Raw genomic sequence first — 9,170 nt, 5'->3', positions numbered from 1 at the left:
TATGTTTGTGATTAGGATCAGAGAATATTTTCAGTCATATTTTAAGAATGATGTAAATTGTTTGACCAATCTGTTTGTAAACATGTGATTACGCTCAGAGCTTTAGATTCCCACCCCGGGTGTGTTTTGGTTAAGATCCTAATTAGTATTCACTCTTGAATCGGCCGTTCATTTGAGCACGAAGCTTCACTCATCAGTGGGGGTATAGAAAATTAGAGTTACCTCCCTTGCTTTGTTTGACATTGCGTGTCACGAACACACGTGAAACCCCAGTGAGATAACGAATTTAACCTCGATCAAATTGATGCTCCGACACGCCATGGCGCGGGTGTTGGTGGCAGGCACAGGCATCACAGGTGCGGCAACCGCGGCTGCATTGCGTCAGGAACTACCGCAGAACGCGACGATCACGTTATGGGACAAGTCTCGTGGGGCAGGTTAGCAACAGAACGGTGCCATCCACCATCGTGATGACCATTACTTGTATAGCGTACCTGGGACATATTATGGGGTGTTGTGGTGATAGGTAGTAGTGTATAGTGATCGAATCGCGTCACTGGCAGGTGCCTGGCCCTTGTCTCGTGACTGCATTCGTTGACAGCAGCTGTACCCTGGTTATTGAGCTCTCATATCTAATATGTTAAAGGGACACTGATCAGTGATCTGGAGCAATTCCTGGTCACGGCTGGTGATTGAGTTCTGCAGCTGTTGTGCCTGGAGGACATTCATGTTTGAAACTGATTATATCATAACAAATCAACAAGTGTACTAATAAACCAACACTTGCAGTACTGGATTTGAGCTTACATGACAGAAAGTCAAGTGGTCTAATGTTGATCAAAATGTGCCCAATATAAACTAGCTCTTACTTGAACAGTTTTGATTTTAGACATGGCCTCTTTGTTAGCCATGTTGAAAATGTCAGTTTTCTCATTACTCGAACATTTATGTGTTATGCAATTTGAGCTTTTCAGAATGACATGTCACTTTCATTGACTGCAATATATAATCAACACAACCTCAGACTTTTCATAGAGTGGTGGGGTAGCCTAATGGTTAAAAGCGTTGGCTTATCCGCGAAGACCGGAGTTGAATCCCCACATGGGCACAATGTGTGAAGCCCATTTCAGGTGTCCCCGCCCGTTATGTTGCTGGAATATTGCTATAAGCGTAAAACCAAACTCAGTCAGTCAAACTTTTCATACATTGCGTATATACATATACCTTTGTGGCAACCAGTAATGCCATGACTGTCTATGCTATTCTTGCTCTCCACATACCCAGTTATACATGTAGAAATGTAGTATTTCCTGAAATTCTTTGAGCATGTCTGATGTATAAAATGTCTTTGTCATTTCTATTGCATATTTTCCATTTTTTGTATAATCTTTCTAGTCACATATAAATTGAAAGAAAAATTCAGGTGAGCTACAGTGCTTTGTGTCACTATTTTAGGAATATGCTTCCAACTTATTCCTTATTTGTTGTTTACATAGGTACATTTTGGAGACAATGGGGGTTCAATCCAGCCAGAGAGACTAGCTCACTGTTCACCTGACAAAGTGCTGTTTACAATACTTTGTGTGTAAACATGTATTGATTTAAAATATTTACATCTTTTGAGGCTTAGCAAATTAGTGGCCATGTTTAACTTGCCTCCAAAATGCTGACTGTACTTGTTCAAAATTATCTTAGTTCTGCTGAGGTTCAGTAGAAGTTGAGAATGGAAAGCTTGAAATCAGTTATCCATCTTCACAGTGATAAGATTAAATGCTTCATGGGTCTGAATTCAAAACATGTAAAGTCACAATAAAAGATAAGGCTGTTTTGATAAAGAAAACATCATGGAGCAGTACAATTCCACCTTGGACAATCGATTCCAGACATTCGCCCCAGACAGTTTCCACCTTTTCAATTGCCATTGGACAATTCCCAAACAGATAAATCCCAATATGGTCAATTGCTGTTGGACAATTGCCACTTTGGACTTATGCCACTGGACTTTGCACTAATGTCACCACCTTGGTGAACTGGCTACTGGACTATTGCCATCATTATTCTCCTCCTCCATTCTGGATTCATGTGTGCATCCAAAGGATCAAAGAGTTTCTCTATTTTCAGTAAATCCTTTCTAATTCTAACAGGAACACTATTTCAACATGTTTGTCACCATGGAGTTATAAGGCGATAGTTGGTTCCAAACCAGTGTCATTATCTAACAAGCAAAACATGAAACTGCTTACATCTGACATTCTGGAACATGGATTTGTTTATCTCACTGTGAAACAGCTTATATTCAATAAAAACAATAGTGATGGTTATAGTCCAGCTAGTGGTCAGGCTCAATGACATGGTTGACACATGTCATTGTATCCCAATTATGTAGATCAATGCTCATGCTGTTGATCACTGCATTGTCTGGTCGAGACTTCGATTATTTACAGACCGCCGCGCGATATAGCTGGAATATTGCTGAGTGCGGCGTAATACTAAACTCATCGGCATGCCTTGCGCTACGATTAAACTTGCTCACTCGTTGAAGCATAATCACTGGGTGACTGTTGTCCCAGGTGGTATTGTCCATGTTGGGCACATGTCATGTCCTGACCAATACATTTCATGCAATGAAATACAGTAAAGGTGGAGGCCTTTAGATTTTTGCATGTAGTATTTGAATGAAGAGGACCTCTAGATATGGAACTTGTAACAATATGACTAGGAACTCTTTTATGTAATATTTGGATATGGTACGGTGTTAGCATATTCAGCAGATAACATGTCCCTATTAGTCTTTTTTTGTTTTGTTTTTGGGTTTGTTGGGGTTGGGGGGCACCTGAATGACCAAAACAAATTTGTTGTTCAAAGTATATGTGCTGTATATTCACCAGAAAGCCTGTGCTGTCATTTATTAGACTGAATAAATTTGAAAAGTTTGGAGAGCATTTTGCCCATTTGACTGTGAGAACCTTGACTCAACCCTGACACAAAAATATGTTGTTAATTAAGTTTCACAAAGTTTGGACCTTTAGTCATTTTATAACTTAAGTTGTTCTGTTTCTCTATCTGAACAAAGATATCTCCTCCAAAAGTGAAATCTTACCGATCCAAGGCCTCATTTTTTTTCAAGCAAAATACACTTTCATTGTTTTCAGCTTTTTAACCCTATGGTTTGCAACATTTGTTTATTAACTTTATACCTTTTCATCCTTATTGTGTTGGATGTTCCTTTTTGAGTCAGTGTTTTGAATGTGTATTGGTATAGATTAAAGAGACCTTTTTACTGTGTTTAGTGTAACAAGAACAATGCCCTTATGGCCATAAAGCTGCTAGCATGGTCTTAGTTTATCTTATTAGGTACGGTTATATGCAGGGCCAAATATACTCCTTACAATACATGGATTTCTGAGAATTTTTCATCAGATAAATTTTAACAATCTCTTTGGACATCACTCATAACACTTTTCAGTTGGGTTAAAGTCTTTTTTTTCTTTTAAGGGGTAATTCATGAATTTGATATATAAACAATCACATTTTACAGGAGGTCGAGAATGTCAACATCCGAAAACCGGGAGATGACACCTGCACAGTTGATTTGGGAGCTCAGTACTTCACCTTAACACCAGAATCCAAAACCAAGAGACAAAGGTTGATTGATCTTTCATCTTCAGTTTGTTTACAGATGTGTTTCTTATCAAAACGTTATCACTGGATTGTCTTGTCAGACTCAATCAATTGAATTACATATAGCTGGAATATTGCTGAGTCGCGGCATAAAACTGAACTCACTCACTCCTCCTATCAAAACTTTTGTTAGTAAATTAGCAATTCTACCACTTAGCGGGTAACAACTTTTTGCATATTGTGACATGTTAGTCAGATTCTTAACACCATTATCAAGCTTTTTGTAATCAGAGTTTGTACAATGAGGAAAATACTTGTGTTAGAGTTATGTATTTCATTTTTAACAAACGCCACAATATAGCTGGAATATTGCTGAGTGTAGTGTAAAACTCAACTAACTCACTCCCTCACTCTTTTTTAACATTCTTATGAAATGTGACAGAGATGTTAAAATTGTATGGACTACCTGTACAATACATTTTATCAATTATCACGTTTATTATTAAATTTTTTCATTGGATTTTCAAAGTTGGTCATATTAATATATTTGTCCAATCCATCAAGGACAGAGCATTTGGGCAGTAGAAATTAATTGCATTTTGTTAACTATATATTGAGTTTGGGATTGTGGTTCATTTAAGCTGAATCTAAAACAATACAAGGGCACCTTATGAACACATGATAATCATTGTAGCTTGTTGAAGTTGAAACAGTAACAGGATACAATGAGATGAAATTATTTCAAACTTAAGGCAAAAGAAACTGTACTTTAGATACATAGATACATGAAAACTGCCAATTGTTCTTTATGTCCATGTGTCAAGCCCAGTTCTGGTATTCCCAGATATTGCAGGAATATTGTTGGGAAATCATCATAAAACCATTGTCAGTTTCTTTCTCTTCATGTCCCCTTGCAGCATGCGTAATCCCAATCTTGATTGCTGAGTAGTTCATACACATAAGATAAATGGCTGTTTGTTTTCCAGTGTATTTGATGAGCTGGAGTCTGCTGGAGTATTCCAACCCTTCCAGAGTGTTAGAGGGAGACAAGTCAGTGGAGCTGCGGCATTATGTTACACCAGCAGGAAGTGGATCTCTCGTCAAACACTACCTCACTAAAATCAAGGTAAGTTATGTTTTTATATAAAATTTGTAAAGGGCTAATTTGTTGTTACATCAGTCAAAGCCTGATACCATTACAAAGAAAGAATAAAAAGGTCATGCCGTGGTCATTCAGTCCTGAAACAAATATTTCAGCATGTTTAGAAGGACCTTACCAAGTACTTACCCAGGACTTGTCTGTTTAAAGGGGCTGAGGCCAAGTCATGAACACCATATATCTCAAGTGGACTTCAGAGTCAGGAGATGGCCAAGCGGTCCAGGTTACAACTCAGACAGGGAGCAGTCAGGGTTTGATGCTGTTATACTTACAATGCGGTTACCACAGATTCTCCAGCTCAAGGGGCTATACAACAGAGTATAGGCAAGTAACTAGAAGTATATTTAAGGCTACAACTCTTTAAAAGGGCTGTTGGTTCAATGTGAGGGACATAGGCAAGTTGCATAAACTCAAGACTCAGTTGTTGCAGAGTTGTTGTCCCTTAGGTGTGCCAGAAACCTGTCATCATTGGTTCTAATCCCAATAGTCCCTGATTATGTTTCTAGGTCTGTGAGGCCCATTCACATGTCAGTGACATGTATTACTTTGGTGACTTGATGCACACTATGATGTTCAAATTATTTCAATTACCTAATGAAGCGATGTTCATTAACAAAGTCTTCAATACCTGTAAACATTCAATAGAATAAGAGATCACCAGAACTATCTTGTTCTCATGTCTAATTTCTGTTGTACAATATATCGGAGTCAGGTTTTTATTTCTATGATGATTGTTGTCATGGGAGGCGAGGTTTTGTTGGGGTGTGTTTGTGTTGAGGGATGTGTGTGTAGTGCGTGCTGAAGCGATCATACAGTCTAAGGCAAATCTCACTGCTGCCCACTTCCTATGATTCATAGGCACACTTAAGTACAGACTATCACACTCGAGTATTGTAAATGATGCTGGCGTTATTCAGATCTTGATCTTAGGCATCAACTTCTTGGGCGGACACATAAGACTACATTTAGTCACTCCTCTTTCAACATTACAAGTTGCTTTTGACAGTTTTGCTGTTAACATTTCAGCCAGTCAGCCCAGTGTAAGAGAGTCTCTAGAGAAGGTGTGGAAGGTGCTCCTCCGCGGTTCTGTCTGGGCCTCTTCTACCCTCCAGGAACACAGCTGCCATACCAATGGGATGAAAGTACTACTTTGGCGGTCCCTGTATCGATTTGTGGCCATAGATATGCCCGAGGCGAGGACTGCAAGGTGAACTATTTATGGAATGTCCCTATCACTATGCACCATCAATATTGTACAGGGTGATTATGCTGTGTTCCTGTATCACCCATCCAATGTACAAACTGCTTCAACCTAGCGTCAATGAAATGATTTAATGTAATCCCTATGTTTTAGGACTGGGTGGTAAACTGTTTCAAGAAAAATCTGTAACTATGCTCATGAATACATTATGGGTTGGAATACATGAATACAGCTTCAATGGAATCACTATTTTTTACCAGCAAATCATGTCCAGGGCTGGAGTGAGGGAGTTCAGTTTTACGCCGCACTCAGCAATATTCCAGCTATATGGCGGCGGTCTGTAAATAATCGAGTCTGGACCAGATAATCCAGTGATCAACAGCATGAGCATCGATCTGCGCAATTGGGAACCGATGGCATGCGTCAACCAAGTCAGCGAGCCTGACCACCCGATCCGTGTAATTAAGCCTCTTACGGCTAGAGTCAACAAGATGGAGACAAGTCTGTCCTCCCACTTTTCATGAATAGCGAACTATGACAATTTCAGATTCAGTTCAGGGTCGGTTTTTCAGTTTGTTACCCATGGTCTCTTTTGTGAGAAAAATATGTTCCTGATGTCCAGGTCTGTTACATATCATGAACAAAGGATGTCATGTTAAGTTATTGAGGAGCGTTCTGTTTGCTTGATGTGATGTTGCTATGAGCATTTTGTGAGAATGGAAGAGCTGGAAAAACTAACTAATCAACATGAAGCCAAACTGATAGTACTCAGATAGAATACCTGAAAAACCTTTCACATCTATCCATGCTCCTTTGTAAAATCTCATTATATTTGTATCTCCCATATGATACCTCTCTGCATATTGTCCTGATGGGTAATATAACATGATGTACCTGATGAACATGATAGTGTTCCAGTTTGGAGAATTTGATTTGTTACTGTGCTGTGACCTCCCTCGAGATCGCCCCGTCCAGTGCTAGTCCCACTTAGCGTGCCCTTCAGTCTGCAGCACTTGGAGGGCGGACAAGGGGCTGATGAAGCCCATCATCATGCAGCACCTGCGAGACATCCTACCTGATCTACCTAGACAGAAGTCATTAAGAGTCATAAATGGAGGTATTCACAGGTAGGCTGAGGAAGAGAATCATGTTGCTTTATTTCCCCACAGTTACATCATGGGCTACCATTGCTCATGTATTCTGTTGTGATTTGGTGAAAAAAGACAATTGAAATAAGGAAAGGGCTTGTGATGTAATTATAACCTGCAATGCTATATTGTGTATTGTGATAGGTCTAAAGTCTCTTATGTTGACACCAGCTTCATTTGGGATCAGGGTATGGTTTTATCACACCTGTTGACAGGACCTGAATATGGCATATATATTTGAAGCTTTTGAAGTAATGGTCATTTAACCATGATCAACCATTTATCCCATGTTAAGTGTATTCCAGCAATATGAGGGTCCAGCCAAGATTCAAGCAGTACCATGGTTCCTCACTTACAGGTGACACTATGTAAGAGGCATAAGGACAGTGTGAAGGTTTTCCAGCTTAAAAATGTCCATCAGTTAAAGGTGTGGTGCTGTAAGATTAAGTGATCCTATGTTACGTTTTCCAACAGTATTAAGGTCCTCCATGCTTGTAGATGCTCCAGGATTTGTCAGTTACAGGTTACTTTATATCAGAAGCATTATAGACAGTGTAATGGATGTCTAGTTTCAGAAATGTTCATCAGTTACAGGTGTGGTTCTGTGTTACAGGTGTGGTGCTACATTACAGGTGTGGTTCTATGTTACAGGTGTGGTGTTTGTGTTACAGGTGTGGTTCTATGTTACAGGTGTGGTGCTGTTACAGGTATTGTTTATGTTACAGGTGTTGTTTTATGTTACAGGTGTGGTGCTGTTACAGGTGTGGTTCTGTGTTACAGGTGTGGTGCTGTTACAGGTGTTGTTTATGTTACAGGCATGGTTCTATGTTACAGGTGTGGTTCTATGTTACAGGTGTTGTTTATGTTACAACAGGTATGTATATGTTACAGGTGTTGTTTATCTTTGAGGTGTTGTATATGTTACAGGTGTAGTTCTTTATTTACTGATCATAGTGCACCCCACAGGTGTGGTGCTGTTGCAGGTGTTGTTTATGTTACAGGAATGGTTCTATGTTACAAGTGTGGCTGGCTGTTACAGGTGTGGTTCTATCTGTTACAGGTGTGGTTCTATGTTACAGGTATGGTGCTGTTACAAGGTTTGGTGTTGTGTTGCAGGTGTGGTTCTATGTTACAGGTGTGGTTTCTGTTTTAGGTGTTTCCAACAGTATGAAGGTTCTCCAGGCTGTGTGTTAGCTTGAGGGAAACCCTTTAGTAATACTGGCTGGAGATGGGCATTTGCTCAGAGAGAAACTGCTCGGGGCACTAGACTCTGCTGAGGCCACTGTGCAGGCTGTGACAAGGAGCATCAACGGTAACTTATAACACAGATTGATGCTGGAGCACCTGTGTACAACCCTGATGAAGTGTGAGTTACTATTGGTGGGCTGTATGTGTACAGATAAAGACCAGAGCCCGTTTCCGCGCCCAGCTCCCCATAGCGCTTCACGACTGTGCGTAAGTCCTATGTTCCAGTATGGGAGGTACTACAGTACAATTAGCACTTCACGATAGCATTGGCTTGGGGTCCAGGCGGTGTACAGCAAGTGGGATCAATAACATGGCAGCAGACAACTGTTTGCTGTTGGTCTACAAGCTTCAACTCCACTCACTTGTTTCTGAGATATCTGAAGACTGACGAAGCCCATCCTCTCTGTATTCCAGGCTGGAATCTTTGGTAACCTTCACTAACTCCTGACTCGATTTCCAGAGTTATCACAATCTCAAGTTACTCTTGACTTTCAACAACAAATTAACAAACAATGAAACATCAAGATCTGCGAATGTGTAAGGGAGGTAACTCATATTGCATAGAAACCAAACCCATGGCATGAAAATACTATAGTCTGTGCAGTGACAATCCAGTGATCAACATGAGCATCGATATATACAGTTGGGATATTATGGAGTCGAGCTTGACCACCCAGCCCGTTTGTTATCCCCACAGCAGCTTTAGAGGGTATTAAAATGGACTCCGATCCGATCCGTGCACATTTATCTTTTCGAGGAGCAAGAACTTTCTAAAACGTTCCAATATTTCTTC

At 40.1% G+C, this 9,170-nt stretch overlaps 1 protein-coding gene across 1 annotated transcript; it reads left to right on the top strand.

Moving 5' to 3' along the window:
* Window positions 1-210: 210 nt before the first annotated feature.
* Window positions 211-8,965, top strand: LOC124271804 (renalase-like). Its single transcript, XM_046706955.1, is given in 12 exon segments — window positions 211-433; window positions 3,539-3,645; window positions 4,608-4,738; window positions 4,945-5,028; window positions 5,031-5,103; window positions 5,807-5,987; window positions 6,963-7,071; window positions 7,074-7,108; window positions 7,801-7,836; window positions 8,131-8,168; window positions 8,283-8,322; window positions 8,324-8,965. Coding segments are annotated over 12 exon segments (1,092 nt in total). The 5' UTR covers window positions 211-304; the 3' UTR covers window positions 8,453-8,965.
* The last annotated feature ends 205 nt before the right edge of the window (window positions 8,966-9,170 follow it).

The sequence above is a fragment of the Haliotis rubra genome, unplaced genomic scaffold (assembly GCF_003918875.1).
Source record: "Haliotis rubra isolate DU_JTF1 unplaced genomic scaffold, ASM391887v1 Scf1635, whole genome shotgun sequence".
NCBI classification, from domain to species: Eukaryota; Metazoa; Mollusca; class Gastropoda; order Lepetellida; family Haliotidae; genus Haliotis; species Haliotis rubra.
The sequence above is the reverse complement of the archived record's forward strand: the minus strand, read 5'-3'. Positions and strand labels throughout refer to the sequence as shown.